Below are 17,646 nucleotides of genomic sequence, written 5' to 3' on the forward strand. Positions count from 1 at the left end.
CTGAATAGCCAATTCAAGTTTAATGCTTCATTGTGAATAACATATTAATAATTCTACAACTAAGTAGTATTTTATTATTTTAAATTAAAAAATGGCATATTTCTTGTATGTCCTGTATTATGCTTAGCATTATTATAATAGCTGTATGTACATGTTAGAATCAAATCAGAATGTCTTAATGTTTATTAACAAACTAAATGAATATTTACAGGCTTCTTAGGTTGTTCAAGATGAGAAAACGGTATAGAGATGTCTTCCAGACTTTAGTCATCTTGACACCACGCATAATTTCAGCCATTGTTGTCATCATCATCACCTATTACTTCTTCGCTGTCATAGGGATGGAGCTGTTTTCTGATTATGACATGAAGAACTGCTGTGTGTGAGTTAATTAATGTTGAAGGGTTCAGAGGGCAATTTTAATTTTAATGTCCATACTTTTCTAGAAAGACATTATTATAACCACAATGAAGTGCTAAACCCACAAGGGTCAAACAGCTCTAGAAAGACAGCTACAGAGTAAGTGATGGTAAATGTGTTCCTTCTTTGGCCCACCCTGCTTTTATGAAAAATGGCCATTGTGTGGAAAATAATTAATAGTGCTTTGAAAAAGAGATGTCTTTGATGCTGCTGTTCTTTGTTTCTCCACTCATAAATAGATTATTATTATTATTATAATCAAGGGGGAAGCGCTAAACCCAGAGGATTATACAGCGCCTGGGGGGGGGGGGATGTGGAAGGCATTGAGGCTTAATTCGGGGAAGTGGAGCACAGATCCAATTCCCTAAATCAAGAGCCCCTCACCAACATCAAGGAACCTTCCTTGAGGGGACTCATAAATAAAACTGGAGTCATCTGTTGGTTCATTTTAAATGTTAGTGTAAGAGTCAAAAGGCAATATTGCCATGCTTCTAGTCAAAGTAGGTATGGAAAGTTTTTGTTAAGAGAATCTTCTACAGCTATTTGTCACTAGACTTTTTCATCACTTTTAATATACGTACAATTAAAACTTGTTTTGAACATTTCTACATGAACTTAAACTCAGTGCAGTTTCCCTTTTTATAATATTTATATAATCTTTTCATTTGTAACATACTGTATATGCCTTCATTTAAAATGACAATATAATTTTGTTGCAGGAATACGACGGTGGAACAATTCTACAAGGATGACAACACTACAGTGTATGTGGATTACTATTACCTCAACAACTTTGATAATATTTTTATAGCAGGAGTCACACTGTTTGAACTAACAGTGGTTAATAACTGGTTTATAATTATGGAAGGTAAGTGTTCTCCACCTGTAATTCTTTTACGTGATGGTAGGATTGCTGGTGTCTTTTTTTTTGTCCCATAAACATGCAAGATTTCAGGTATATCTTACTACTTCTACTTACATTTAGGTCACACTTCACATGCATGTACAAGCATATATATATATATACACACACCCCTCTGGGTTTTCTTCTATTTTCTTACTAGTTCTTGTTCTTGTTTATTCTTATCTCTATGGGAAGTGAAACAGATTTCTTCCTCTGTAAGCCATGAGTGTCGTAAGAGTTGACTAACATGCTGGGAGTAAGGGGCTAGTAACCCCTTTCCCTGTACACATTACTAATGTTAAAAAGAGAAACTTTTGTTTTTTCTCTTTGGGCCACCCTGCCTCGGTGAGATCCAGCCAGTTTGTTGAAAAAAAAAGAAAGTGTTCTCCAAGCTATTATGATCATATGAAAGCTATTAGCAGGTACTAGAAATTTTGTGAGCTTCAAGTCTTTAAGCAGGCTAAATATAAGATTTCCTTCCTTTAGATACAAGTTATTTCTAGGCAGTTGGAAATTTAGTTAACCTCGTATGATTTCTAGTGGACTAGACATGGCATTCTTTTTCCTAGAAGCCACATTACAAGCAGGCACTAGGATCTCATGCTTATAGATGCTAATGTTTCTGGAAATTTAAGAATCTTACTTAAACTAAAAGGTCTTTGCAGGCTAGAGGAATGATTTCACATGTAAATTTAAATATACACTTGTGTCTACAAATTCGTGTGGGTTACGTTCCAAAAGGTTCGGCAAAACTAGAAACACCACTAAATTCAGATGTCAAATGGCTAAGAAACAGAAAAAAAAATTACCTAACCTTTCTAAATGAGGTAGCAGGTATAAAAATTTTTTGTATTTATTAGTTCTAAAATTATGTGAAATTTAAACAATAAAGCCTTACATAATAAAGATGCAGTGCAGAAGAAAGTATTTGACAAAGAACATTTGATTTCTACTGTGTCAGCATTAAATAACACTAAATACAAACATGTAATAAATACTTTGCAACTTGTCCACTACCTCCACCAAGTGCCAGATCACCCAGGCTGTGATGGTTATGTGGGCTAGTGGTTACACTAACACCAACAGCCTGGTTGACCAGGCCTTTGAAGTTAGAAGAACCCTTAAAATACTGCCCCTCCTTCACAATCTATATATAGTATATGTTTATGAAGATCAGTATTTTTTTCATTAACAGTTTATGTATACCTGGTTAATGATTATATTTCTAGTTCATTTATTAACTTTTTTTTTTGACAGTGATTATGTGTGAGTGAGGTGAAAGTGTTGAATGATGATGAAAGTATTTTCTTTTTGGGTCACCCTGCCTTGGTGGGAGATGACCAACTTGAAAAAAAAAAAATTAACACATTGGTCATTTTTTTGAGCCAGTTAATTATTCCAGGTTTAAAAAATACTGTACCATGTATGCAATTAGGAATAATTATCTTGGTGTTTTCAGGTTATGCAGCAGTAACGAATGATTGGGCCAGGCTGTACTTCATGCTGTTTTACTTAGTAATGATGGTTGTCATGTCAGTTGTGGTCGCTTTTATTCTGGAGGCATTCACATTTCGCATGGAATACAACCAGACAGTGAAAGGAGATAAGGATGGGGGTAAGATGATGACGTATACAGCAGTTAAATTTTTTTTTTTATCACACTGATCATTTCCCACCAAGGTAGGGTGATCCAAAGAAGGAAATTCATTCACCATCACTCAATATGTCTTGCAAGCAGTGCATAGAAATCACAATTTAAAGGATCCTCCAGATTGCACCACCCCCACCTATCTTTCAAAAATGCTGACTTCTGAATGAAGAAATTAGTTTGAAATTGGCTCAAATGTGTGTGTATTTATTTAAATTCAGAATTAATATAAATTAATGCTTAAATATGCAATATATATTTTACATGCCTATATATTTTTATTGTCCTCTCCAGTGATACTTATAGATACTTATAGTTGCTCGATTATTTAGGAAATTAAGAACATGTATAATCTGCTCAACATTCAGGGTTAACTCAAGATGTTATGAGTATACGTATTAGTAAATGATGTTTTAAAATTTTTAATATAATGAAGAAACTAGGATGTGTGATGTCACCGTGGTTGTTTAATATATTTATAGATGGGGTTGTAAGAGAAGTAAATGCGAGGGTCTTGGCAAGAGGCGTGGAGTTAAAAGATAAAGAATCACACATAAAGTGGGAGTTGTCACAGTTGCTCTTTGCTGATGACACTGTGCTCTTGGGAGATTCTGAAGAGAAGTTGCAGAGATTGGTGGATGAATTTGGTAGGGTGTGCAAAAGAAGAAAATTGAAAGTGAATACAGGAAAGAGTAAGGTTATGAGGATAACAAAAAGATTAGGTGATGAAAGATTGGATATCAGATTGGAGGGAGAGAGTATGGAGGAGATGAATGTATTCAGATATTTGGGAGTGGACGTGTCAGTGGATGGGTCTATGAAAGATGAGGTGAATCATAGAATTGATGAGGGGAAAAGGGTGTGTGGTGCACTTAGGAGTCTGTGGAGACAAAGAACTTTGTCCTTGGAGGCAAAGAGGGGAATGTATGAGAGTATAGTTTTACCAACGCTCTTATATGGGTGTGAAGCATGGGTGATGAATGTTGCAGCGAGGAGAAGGCTGGAGGCAGTGGAGATGTCATGTCTGAGAGCAATGTGTGGTGTGAATATAATGCAGAGAATTCGTAGTTTGGAAGTTAGGAGGAGGTGCGGGATTACCAAAACTGTTGTCCAGAGGGCTGAGGAAGGGTTGTTGAGGTGGTTCGGACATGTGGAGAGAATGGAGCGAAACAGAATAACTTCAGGAGTGTATCAGTCTGTAGTGGAAGGAAGGCGGGGTAGGGGTCGGCCTAGGAAAGGTTGGAGGGAGGGGGTAAAGGAGGTTTTGTGTGCGAGGGGCTTGGACTTCCAGCAGGCATGCGTGAGCGTGTTTGATAGGAGTGAATGGAGACGTGCTGTTGGAGTGTGAGCAAAGTAACATTTATGAAGGGGTTCAGGGAAACCGGCAGGCCGGACTTGAGTCCTGGAGATGGGAAGTACAGTGCCTGCACTCTGAAGGAGGGGTGTTAACGTTGCAGTTTAAAAACTGTAGTGTAAAGCACCCTTCTGGCAAGACAGTGATGGAGTGAATGATGGTGAAAGTTTTTCTTTTTCGGGCCACCCTGCCTTGGTGGGAATCGGCCAGTGTGATAATAAAAAAATAATAAGAAGAAACTAGGATTTCAGGAAGGAAAATAGTTGACCATAAATTTACTTGCAAAAGCATAAGTCCGTTAGCACACTGGTATAGAATTCTATACATTAACACTCAGCATGTAACATTACGTGATGTGACTTAGTAGAAAAATGTTGTGGAAGTTTGGATAGCATCAACTGATAAGTACGTAGTTAAGTGATGGCGCTTGTCTTATCGTACTCTCTATAGCTTAAAACAAAGAGTTTCATAGGCACATTGCTCCATTGCTTTGGCCACCTCAGGTAGAATCCAGCAAAACTGAATGCTGCATATCTTGGTATGAGAAGAAAAAAAATGTGCAGGGCGCTGACCTTGATATACTAAAACTTCTAGAAAACATTTAAAATGATGCCCTTGCCCATATTTCTCTTATGGTAGAAAAAGTCAGTCAGTCACATTGAAAACTTTCTGTTGTGCAATACTAGTTTCTTTTATTATTTTCAACAAAATATAATACTGTATGTTGAGGGTAAATCTTAGACTAAAAGCATAGCAGTCATATTACACTATTCTGCATGTAGGTGAGTAATAGTTGTAGGGGCAGTATTTAATGAGGTATTCCTGTATACAGTCATACAAATACTGGATAGCATTAAAAGATGCATGCTGACAAATAATTCTATGCTTGATTAATGTTAACAGACAAGACTAATAAAAAAAATGTTTTCAGATGAAGAGAATGTATGTACTAATAAAAAAAATGTTTTCAGATGAAGAGAATGTATGTACTAATAAAAAAAATGTTTTCAGATGAAGAGAATGTATGTATTAATGTTGGATTAACAAAAGAAGAACTAAGATTTGTATATAGTAGTGCTGCAGATACTCCAACTCTCCAGCAGTATGCCAGAGCTCTAGAAACTCAGGTATGGCATAATATTTAAGAAAACAGTTACTGATATTTATTACTATGCATCTCAACTTTGGACTAATTTTTATTCCATCTTTGCTATCATCTTAATTTCATAAGCTGCCTACTCTCATACTCTCCAGAATGCATTTATCTAGTGAGGATTCCAATACTTTGCCTCTCCCTTATTACTATACCTAATCTAAATAAAACTACATCTTCAAGATATACAAAGGGAGGCTCTTGATTCAAAGAACTGGACTTGTCCTCCCATTCTCTAAATCAAACCTGAATGTCTCCCATTTCCAGGTGCTATATGACCCCTGTGGGTTAACTGCTTTCTCCTGATTAATAAAAATATACATGCATGATTGAGATTAAAAAATATTAATTTACAATGCAATACAAAAAATACTTTTAGCTAATCAAGCTATTATGATAAACTGTGTGAAAAACTCATAAGGTTTGCTCAGTGATGTTGGGACGTTAATGACTAGGCACCATCTAGGCTAATGAAAGCTGTAGGGTGATATATTTTCAGTAGTTATATTTTCACAAGGAATCACTAAATTTGTAGGAGTTTGAATACAGAAGGAAATTTATTTTTGATAGATTATTGAGAAAGCAAGTTAAGTAGTTTACCTATAACAGTTAGTTGTTGTTATTATATTCATGGGGGAAGTGCTAAAGTGAATGATGAGTTTTTCTTTTTCAGGCCACCCTGCCTTGGTGGGAATCAGCCAATGTGTTAAAAATTAAAAAAATAATCATGGGGAAATACTAAACCAGTAGGAGTCAGTGTCAAGGAGAATATGAGGCATTCAGATTTGATCCAAGGGGACAGCAGGTCTAATTTCCTGGACCAAGAGCCCCTGTAACAGTTAAGAATTTGTGTAATATGGTTTCTCTAGTGAGTTTGTTCTTACATTCATGGGACGAGTGCTAAACCTAAAGGGGGGATACAGGAATGGAAGGCATTCAGGCTTGATTAAAGAAATTGGAGCATAGGTCCATTTCCTAAGGTCAAGAGTCCTCGCCAACTAGTGAGTTGGTGCCTTTGAGTTAGCTACTTTGTGCAATCTTGATAACCGATGAGATAGAAGTGCAGTAATTGAACTTTCTCACCTTTCACATTTGCTTGTCAATGATTCCCATTATTATTATTATAATCGAAAAGAAGCGCTAAGCCACAAGGGCTATACAGCGCTGCAGGGTAGGGAAGGAAGCGAGGGTATTGGGCGGCAGAAGGGAGGAGGGATGATCAGTAGGTTACAGAAAACAGCGGGGCAGGGGATAGTACGGGGGTAGAAGGTAGCAAGAGATTGAGGTAGAAAGGGCTGAAGGTATCAGAATTTGTGAAGTAAGTCAGTTGTTGTCAAAAAGTCAATGAGAGAGTCCGGATGAAACGTGGGTCCATCAGCGAGAAGGGAAGGTAAAGAGAGAGCAGCGGAGCGAAGACGACGACGGAGGTAAATTCTGTGTGCTCGTTGATAAAGTGGGCAGTCCAACAGAATGTGGCTGACTGATAATGGAGCCTGGCAATTCTCACAGAGAGGAGCAGGGCGCCTCTCCATGAGATATCCATGAGTAAGACGAGTATGGCCAATGCGAAGACGGGAGAGAGTAGTCTCCCAACCTCGACACTGGTGATAAGAAGACGGCCAGTAACCTATACTCGGTTTAATGGATTGAAGTTTGTTACCGAGCATAGTAGACCAACGTTGTTGCCAACGGGTGTGAAGGTGGGAAGATATTGCAGCAAAATAGTCCGTAAATGGAATACCTCTATATGAAACTGGTAGGTCATGTACTGCTGACCGCACAGCAGTGTCTGCCTGTTCATTGCCCTATACGTCAACATGACTAGGGACCCAACTAAAAACAATATCTTTATGCTTGGTAAAGATGCGGCGTAGCCAAAGTTGGATACGGAGAACTAAGGGGTGAGGTGTATCAAATTTCTGTATAGCCTGTAAAGCGCTAAGGGAGTCTGAGACAACCACAAATGATGACACAGGCATAGATGCAATACGGATAAGTGCTGCAAGGATGGCATACAATTCAGCAGTAAAAATACTAGCCGAAGATAGTAAATGCCCTCGTACGACGCTGTCCGGAAACTGCTGCGAATCCTACGCCGTCAGAAGACTTAGAGCCAACTGTGTACACAGCAATGGCATGAGAATGAGAGTGGAAGTGGTCAAGAAAAAGAGAGCGGGAAGCGACCATAGACAGTTGGGCTTTCGAGCAAGGGAGAGAAAAAGAACAGACTCGAACAGCTGGAATTTCCCAGGGGGGTAGGGAAAAGTGAGATGCTACATGAACATAGAAAGGTGGTAATTGAAGAGAAGACAAGAGCGAAAGAAGGCGAAGAGAGAAGGGACGGAGTAAACAGGGGCAGCGAACAAATAATGTCTACTAATATCAGTGACCATTCTATAAATGGAAGGATTGCGGAGATCATGAGAGCGTACATAGTAGCGAAGGCAATGGGCATCATGGCGATCGGATAAGGATGGAATGTTCGCTTCTGCATAGAGGTGCTCAACAAGGGAAGAGCGAAAAGCACCAAGGCATAAACGTAATCCTTGGTGATGAATGGGGTTAAGGCTAGAGAGAGTAGCAGGAGATGCCGCTGAATAAATCTGGTCACCATAATCAAGTTTCGATAAAATGTGGGTGGAATGTAGGCGAAGGAGGGTTCGACGATCAGCTCCCCATGAAAGATGAGCAAGGGTTTTAAGAAGGTTCAGCCGGCTGTGACAAGTTGATTTCAGAGAAGTAATGTGAGGTTTCCAGGATAACCTACGGTCAAAGAGGAGGCCCAGAAACTTGACTGTATCACGTTCAGGGATACGGGAGCCATAGAGGTACAAAGGATGATCGGAGATGACAGAGCGTCTAGTGAAAGTAATTTGGTGGGTTTTAGTGCTGGAAAATTTAAACCCATGTGTGGTGGCCCAATTGGAAACACAGTCGACCGCATGCTGGAGAGAAACTGTAATGATGTGACAGTCAGCGCCTGCACATGCAATAGCGAAGTCATCAACATAGAGTGATGACCAAATATTTGATGGAAGACTAGAGGCCAAATCATTAATAGCAAGGAGAAAAAGTGTTGTGCTCAGAACACATCCCTGGGGGACACCTTCAGCTTGGATAAAGTCCGGGGAGAGCACATTAACCCGAACACGGAAATGTCTATCACTTAAAAAGTTCTTAAGGAAGGATGGTAGATTGCCTCGGAGGCCTAAGGAGTGGGCTTGGGCCAAAATATTATACCTCCAAGTTGTGTCATATGCCTTCTCAGGGTCAAAAAATATGGCAATAACTGAGTGGTTATTCGCAGAGGCATTACGAACATACGTATCCAAGTGTAGTAAGGGGTCTATGGTAGAACGTCCCTTACGAAAGCCATATTGACGAGTGGAGAGACTTGTGTGTCTCTAAATACCACACTAAACGTCTATTTACCAGGCGTTCCATCACTTTGCAAACTGCACTGGTAAGAGCAATGGGATGATAGTGGGAGGCTTCATGTCCCGTAGTGCCTGGTTTGCGGAAAGGGAGAACAATGGCAGATTTCCACAGCTGTGAAAGAACTCCTTGTGACCAAATAAGAGTGTAAAGGCGTAATAGAACTGCAAGGGCTGACTGATGTAAATGTTGTAGCATACAAATATGAATGTCGTCGGGCCCAGCTGCCGATGATCGGCAAGCTGAGAGTGTTGCCTCCAGTTCTTGAAGTGTAAAAGGCACATTATACTGTTCTTCTCTGAGAGAAGAAAAGTCCAAGGGTGCTAACTCTCTGGCAGATTTTGAGGAAAGAAACGAGGGGCATAGATGGAGTCCCTGAGAAATACGGACCAGATGATTGCCAATTTCATTGGCAACATTTAGTGGGTTTGCTATATCAACACCGGCAACCCGCAGAACAGGAGCCGGGTCAGGAGAATATTTACCACTCAGTTTTCGTACTTTTTTCCAGACTGCACTCATAGAGGAAGCAGAGGTGATGGTGGAGACATAATCTCGCCAGCAAGTGCGTTTAGCGTCACGGATGACACGGCGAGCGATCGCACGCTTCTGCTTAAAATCAAGAAGTCTCTCCGTGGTTCTATTGTACCGGTACCTGCCCCATGCAGCGTGTTGCAAACGTACTGCACGAGCACAAGCAGGAGACCACCAAGGCACGCATTTCTGAGAATGCCTGCCCGAAGTTTGGGGTATACAATTAGAAGCTGCGGTTAAAATGGAGGACGAGAAGAGGTGTAAAAGCTCATCAATGGAGGACGAAGAAGGAACCTCTCTAAAAACAGTTAGGTGTGAGTAAAGGTTCCAATTTGCCTGATCAAATTGCCAGCGTGGGATGCGAAGAGGTGGTGAATATGAAGGGGAAGTAAGAATGATTGGGAAATGATCGCTGTCATGTAGGTCCAGGAGAACAAACCAAGTGAAGTCTAATGTGGCGGAGGAAGAGCAGACTGAGAGATCGATGCAAGAGAGAGTGTGAGTCCGAGGATCAAAATGGGTGTGAGTACCTGTATTTAAAACATGGAGGGGGTGGGTGGCAAGAAGAGCCTCTAACTGAATGCCACAGGAATCACAGTGAGACCCCCCCCCCCTAGAGGAAATGATGGGCATTAAAATCGCCAAGTAACAGAATCGGTGGCGGTAATGACGAAACAAGAAAGGCAATATCCGGAATAGATAATGCCCGAGAAGGAGAGAGATATAAAGAACACAGCGTATACCACCTATGCAAGTGGATACGGGCTGCTGTGTAATGCAGCGAAGTACGAATAAATAGTTGATGGTACGGAATATCAGTGCGTAGAAGAAGGGCACTTTCATTAAAGGTCCCATCAGGAAAAGGATCTGAAGAATACAATAAATTATAGCCTGAGATGGGAGAGATAACAGCAGAGTGTAATTTTGGTTCCTGTAAGCAAACACCAACAGGGAAAAACTGGGAGAGTAACATCTGAAGTTCACCCCGCTTACCCCTGAGGCCGCGTATATTCCACTGTAAATAGACCATGATTGGCAATGATAAATATACTTGAAATCCGCAGGTAAGGGTTCCTACGGACTAGAGGGGTTAGAAAAGTCCACATGCGGAGGCAGCGGAAAACGTTCAAGCAGCGAAGGAACGGTGCGCTGTGAAGAAAGGAGTTGCGCAGATTGAGGAGAGGAGAGAGAAGGAACAGAGGGTGGATCAGTGTCCATTGATGGTTTGGTCTCTGCAATATATTCAGAGATTGCTTCAAGTGTTTCGGAATTCAGAGACGTCGTATGGGAAACAATATTGGAGATGGTAGGGGAAGGATGAGTAAAGATTGGAACGGTAATGGACTGTACCAAGGTAGGGAGGGGGGCGAAAGGGTGGAGGGAACTGGAGAAGAAGCGTGGAAGGGGGCAGAAGAGGCAGAAACCTGGGAGGTGGCAGAAGAGGAAGAAACCTGGGAGGGAACAGGGAAGGTAGGTATAGTACGAGGAGGAGGGTGAACCTCTACACTTGTAACAGAGTCAGTGAGAGGGAAAGAACCCGGTACAGAGACAGGGAAGGTAAAATGAGGAGGTGGAAGTAGGGAAGGAGGGGTTAAAGGACCTTTTTTTGACTTCTGAGAAGTAGAGGGACGATTGGGAGGAGGTGTCGTACGAGGTCTCGTCGATACTGAGGCTTGTGAGGGAGAACACGAAGAAGCGTGAACAGACTGAGGCGTTGAAGTAGGGACGTCTGAGCCTAGGACAGCAAAAGAATTAGATATGGGAGAGGTAACCACAGAGGAGGCTGCAGAAGATGGGACCCCAGAAGTGGGGGGGACGTTTTGAAACACGGGAATAAGAAACACGAGGTAGTCTCCCTCGGAGGCGGAGTGAGAAACTGCCATGGCATAAGGGAGACCTTCTGTCTCTTTGAGGTAATGGATTTCCCGCTCATTTAAGTAGACTTGGCAACGGTGAGAGTACGAAGGGCGAGCCTCATGACAATTAAGGTAAGAGGGAGGTCGATTGCAAGACGTATTAGAATGGTCATCGGCACCACAGACTGGGCATTCGGCTATGGATCTGCAATATTTCGCTGGATGGCCAAATCGCCAGCAATTTCTACACTGTTGCGGTGTAGGGATCACCTTTCGAACTTGTAACCGATGTCCTGCTACATAAACTGAGGATGGGAGTTCACGGCTGTCAAAAGTTAAACGAGCCACATTGCTAGGGTATCGTCTCCGCCCGCGGGCAGGAAGAACATAAGTGTCTACCTTGAGGATTGGGAGATCTTGGAGTTCCAGCTGTTCAAGAATGTCATTGCCACATGTCTGGAAATTTTGTTGAACTATGGTATGGGGCAGAATGACTGTACCACTACAAGAATTGAGGGAATGATGTTTTTCAATAGTGACAGGAACAGTATCTATATGGGAAAGAAGAGAAAGATCATGAGCTTGGGTAGCATTCTGTACAGTGATGATGCGCGTACCGCTCTTAAGAGCATGAAAAGAAATATCTTTACCAACATGGCATAGGAGTGCCTTGCCAATACTGTGGTCAGAAAGATAGGCGGTAGAGGAAGTTGGTCGTAAAGTGAAGAATTTAGTCCATTGTGCAGTCTGAAACTGAGCGTGGAAGGGGAGTGCAGGACGTGTTGATCTTTTCTGAGAAGAATGAGAAGGTGGAGAAGTATCATCAGCAGGTCGTTGGCGTATAGGTGTGGGACCAGAATTGGTCTGACGTGGAACGGGCCGGCGATTCGAAAATTGCCGCACCGTAGAGGGAGAGGCCAGAAGCATAGTCAAAGGAGAGCGGAGGTCAGATAAATCAAAGGAGTCAGTCGAGACCTCAGTACCTGAAGCGGGTGAGGAAACAGCACCAGCAAGAGGTACAGAGGTATGAGGAGTGTCTGAAGAGTGGTCCAAAGACGAGGCGGGGTCAGAACGGGGTGCGGTATCAAGAAGGGGCCCGGGGGTAGCAGGTTCATGGACTAGGGCTGCCATGGTTAGATTACTTCTTTCTTTTCTTATTTTCTTTTTGTTTTTAAGAAAAAAAAATAAAAATAAAAAAAAGAATAAAGGGGGCACCAGGGAGGGATAGTTCCTAGGAGGAATGAAAGGGCTAGAAATCTCCCTCCGCGCCCAAGAGGACCTCAGCACCGCAAGTAGCGTAGATGCAGCATGGAACCCGTGCCATACCCTACCCATCATGCCAGTAAACTAGCAATCCGGGATAGCAACCTCACATCTGCCGAGCTACCTCGGTGGACAAAAGAGAGGGCGGCCGGATATCCGCCACAAAGCATACCTCCTTCGGCCACCACCCCCGGAATCCGAAAGGTGGCTTTCAGAGATACACCCATCGCCACTCTCCGGGATACCGGAGAGGGATCGGGACATCCCCAGGCGATCCAGATTCCACGGCAAACTACGCCACCGCCAAGAACCTCAACGGAATGGGATGGAGCCTGGTACCCTCTCCCCTACCTAGGAACTAGCGTGCCTGTGGGAAAAAATCCCAAAGGCCAAAAGGGAGGAGGAGGAGGAAAGGAAAAAGGGGAGGATGGGATAGGGGGGTAATTAGGTTCGGTCTGAGGAAGGAGACCCACAGGTCTAATTCCTCAGACTAAGAGCCTCTTCACCATGCCCAGGAGCCCCCCTTGAAGAGGAGGAGAGGCTGTAGAGCACTGTATATTGTAATAAACAGATAAAGGAAATCATCTCTATTCATTATTTAGGTATGTATACTGGTCAGAGCTCGTCGTAAGTCTGAGTTGTCAGCGAATGAGTATGTCGCTAAGTGAGGAGAGGCTGTATTATAATCATGGAGTGCTAAACCCATAGGATTCCCCATGATTAAAAAAGCTAGAGGGGTTATTTTTTTTTACTTCTTACCAACATCTAATTTAAATTACCTCATCAGTCAATGATAGTACAGAATAGTTCAATAAATGCACTTTTTCAGGGTATTGTACAATACGAAGGTAAACGAAGAAGAACAAGAGTTGTCCTTCAGCGTCGAATGTATCGTGATGAAATTCCTGGTTGGTTGCTGGAAGCAGACAGAGAACATGAAGACAGTCCAGGATTACCTACTCCTCGGTCTTTTTCAAGGAGATGGACTGAGCCAGCAGATATAAGCACTCCATCAGCATCAGCACATGAAACCCCTCAGCAAACACCACCTTCTTATTATGGTACTCTAAATTTAAATAGTTCCACAGAAAGCCAAAGAAATGAAGTATAATACTGGTAAATGCACTTTCATTAAACAGTTTTTAAAATATATTAATGTATAAAATTTGTGGGCATTTACTTAATGAAGACAATCTCAATTTTAATATTGCAGTTATAACTCATTTTTATTGCAGCCTATTATTATTTACAATACAGTATAATAGATTTATGGTTTTTGTATATTTTGTATTATGGAAAAGCTAAATTACAGAACATGTGATCACACAAGACTTCTTGGTTTCATTATTTTAGGAAGTGGCAAGGTAAAATTGAATACAAAACATTGACATCTTTATATAGAAAACTATTTTAAGTACACATGCAATGTTAAACACTTAATTAAACTTCATGGAATGATTTTTTGTACTTTCACATTTATAAAGTTTGTATAGTCACTATTTTCTTGGCTATGTATAAATTAAATGAAGTTTAAAAGTAGGGTATTTATATGTATATATATAGTTTTAAAAAATGTAATAATTCTGGAGTGTTTAGGCAAGATGGTTGTGCAGTTCTGTGAAGAACTAAATATATTTTTTATAAATGTTGAATTGTAAATGAATAATTCATTGCAAGCTCTCAATGTGTAACATTTCTGGTAATGAAGATTGTAGTCCATGTACATTTTTTTTTATAGACATGTTCCAGGTGTTCGGTAACCAGGGTTTCTCACACAATTTTGCTAACAATTTTAGTTTTTAGCTCCTGAAGGCTATAAGATAAAATTACAGTATGTAACTGCTGCAAGCCAGCTTTGAAATAGGTAGAGTTTGTAAGGTGGATACAAGGAAAAATAATGTTAAAGGAATGCCAGGGGGTTAGAGAGACTAAACCAAAATGTCTTGAGTTAGAATCTGGGACAGTGTGAAACATACAGGCAAACCTCTGCATTTTTCCATCACTGTAGTAAATATGTATTGTACTTGGTTACAACTGACTGCTGTTGTCACATTCTAGGGATGGTGAAATAACTTGCTAGGGGACCTCAATAAGCCAAGGACTTCTGGCACTGGTATAGCATTTTACTCTTTGCACAAGTTTGAATCAAAATAATTAGATATAGGCAAGATGCATTTGGAAGCACAAAGACTGTTACAATTGAAATAATTGATAAAACTTCATGGGGGTGCTCCAGCACTGGTTGTTACGAGATATATCATTGTAAAATTAGTGACCATGAATGCATATTCCTATTTTGGTGGGATACTGACAATGTTACCAAATACTGTACTGGTTAACCAAATATGGACTATAAATATATTTGCTTATTTTAATATAATTCTTGTATTATTATTATTATTATAATCAAGGGGGAAGCGCCAAACCCGGAGGATTATACAGCGCCTGGGGGGGGATGTGGAAGGCATTCAGGCTTAATTCGGGGAACTGGAGCACAGATCCAATTCCCTAAATCAAGAGCCCCTCACCAACATCAAGGAACCTTCCTTGAGGGGTATAATTCTTGTAATTCTCACAGTCCTCTTTCTTCAGGAGGTACCTCATTTTCTTTTAATTTGATCTGATAGAAATTTAAGTTTTATTTAATGTCCATGGGGAAGTGGAACATAATTCTTCCCTCGTAAGCCATGCGTGTTGTAAGAGGCAACTAAAATGCCGGGAGCAAGGGGCTAGTAATCCCTTCTGTACAAATTACTAAATTTAAAAAGAAAAACTTTCGTTTTTCTTTTTGGGCCACCCTGCCTTGGTGGGATATGGCCGGTTTGTTAAAAAAAAAAAAAAAAGTTAACTGATTAGCACTTATTAATTTAAACTAAAGCTTTATAGCATGGAAAAAATAGAACACTCAAATTTTGACAATGTTGTTTTTATGTAACCTCCATTAATACATTTATTGCAAACTAGAATTTTTATTATAATCATTGGGAAGCATTAACCTGTAGGTGTTATACAGAAGTACATTAAGAGTGACCTACAAACTACCATATTCAGATGGTATATGAAGCTTAATTGTACCCTTAGAGTATTGTAGTTTGATTTAATGATGCATTTTAATTACCTAAATACAATATATGTAAGCTCACCAACTTAAAGTGGAACTTGAAACCACTACCTAGTGGCATTCAACCCCCCAGGACACCATCACCCAGTGTCATTCTGCCATCCAGAATATCAAATATGGCAAACAAAAATGCTAGACACCAATTGAGTGTTTTTTGATCTAGGAGCCCTTCAAGGGGGTACTGGGATACTGGTAACTTAATCCAAGACACTGAAGCGCTACCTTTACCTTCCTTGGATCAGACTAATTATCCCAGGCACTGTATGACTATGGGTTTAGCACTTACCTATGACGGAGGATTATGAGAGAAAAAAAAAAATCATCACACTTACCCTTATACATTCTTTAGACGACACATGGATTATTCCTCCCTAAAATAACAGGATTCATACAGCACCTGGAGAATAACATACAATCAGGTTCAATCCAAGGAAGGGGGCGACACGTCCAATTTCTTGGATTAGTCCTCCCTAAAATAACAGGATTCATACAGCACCTGGAGAATGACAGGCAATCAGGTTCAGTCCAAGGAAGGGGACAACAGGTCTAATTTCTTGGATCAAGAGCCCCTTACTGGCATTGATGGCATCTACAAAAAAATGCATATTTAGCATTTTTCTCTCTACACCATAATCTTAAAAAGAAACGCTACACAAATTCTTGCATTCCTTCAAAATATTTTAATTGTTAAAAACTCGAAAGCAAGATTTTATGAAAAGTTTGGCAACCTGATCAAGGCTTCCAAGTGTTTACAAGCAAGAGAAATTGTTTAAAAGATATCTACTTTATAACCCACATGATTTTGGTGCATTAAAAAAAAAATTAACTCATTTCTTTTATGAAGTAGCTTCCCTATTCACATTTGGCAAAATGTTTTCTTAATTTTATAACTCATTTTTTCAATTTAGTTTTCTATAGTCTTGACAATGATGTTCTTTAAACTTGCAAATACAGGTTTACCTCCCCCTAACTTTTTGCAGGTTTGTTTTGTATAAATTTGCTATAATGTGATATATTTCTATTGGCAATTTTGTGTATGTGATATGCATACTCCTTGTGTGATGAGTCTGGTTCACAAAAGTATACAAGATTCTTAACCCTTAAACTGTCCAAATGTAGATCTACGTTCACGTGCGTAGCATTCCGACCTTGATTTTTCCCATTTGAAAGCATATAAAAAATGTAGATCTACATTTGGAGCCCCCCCACACATGAACGTAGATCTATGTTTGGACAGTTTAAGGGTTAATGTGCTAAGTCAAGCACTGATGACCTGACTGAGCTTATAAGGTTCAGCAGGGGAGGAACACATCTACTACACAAGGCAAATTACATGTAACGTAGATTCCCTTGAATTCAAGGTCTCACCGCAAGCACAAGCCTAATTTCTATCGAGAGAGAAAACAAATGGCAAACTTAGTAAAGACTTTTTTTTTTTTTTTGTAATTGCCCAGTGTATATCACGTATATAACTATGACAGCACAGTCTCCATAATATCTCAGGGTATACATTTTACCAAGAGATAAAGTATACTTGAGTAAAGTTAAACTGCAAATAATTAAGTAAATATGAAAAAGATTGTTCTTACCATCATCTCTTACAATAAGACTGTTCTTGCTCCTACCGTACATCAAGTCTCTTTTACTAAAAGACTATTCTTGAACATGTCATTAAATTTTTTGTTCTCTTTTTTGAGCTCTTGATCCACAGAAGCCATAAGCTTTCTCACTGCCATATCTGTAATTTTCAAAATATCTAAATCAATAAAAATATGAGATTAATACATTTTCCGACTTACTTTCAAAAAAAGACAGACATTTTATACACTTACACTTTGATCATCCACAGTATCATCAATTAGTCAATTCAAAACAAAATTTTTCCCTCAGCACCCTACATTTCATATTTCTCATCAATAAAGTGCAATTTAGTGTCTTTCTCACATAGCCTCTTATAC

General features: G+C 40.2%; 1 protein-coding gene across 2 annotated transcripts in view; it reads left to right on the forward strand.

Annotated features, from left to right (window-relative positions):
• The window catches only part of LOC128700762 (two pore channel protein 1), a gene marked incomplete at its 5' end in the record, with an annotated part of 29,702 nt that extends 14,996 nt beyond the window's left edge, over positions 1-14,706 (forward strand). For both annotated transcript variants that reach the window (XM_070081741.1, XM_070081742.1), the window contains 5 exon segments: positions 212-382; positions 1,140-1,288; positions 2,784-2,939; positions 5,338-5,453; positions 13,397-14,706. In XM_070081741.1, coding sequence (XP_069937842.1) covers positions 212-382; positions 1,140-1,288; positions 2,784-2,939; positions 5,338-5,453; positions 13,397-13,678 — 874 coding nt within the window.
• Positions 14,707-17,646: the final 2,940 nt, after the last annotated feature.

This window comes from Cherax quadricarinatus, unplaced genomic scaffold (assembly GCF_038502225.1).
Source record: "Cherax quadricarinatus isolate ZL_2023a unplaced genomic scaffold, ASM3850222v1 Contig3940, whole genome shotgun sequence".
In the NCBI taxonomy this organism is placed as follows: domain Eukaryota; kingdom Metazoa; phylum Arthropoda; class Malacostraca; order Decapoda; family Parastacidae; genus Cherax; species Cherax quadricarinatus.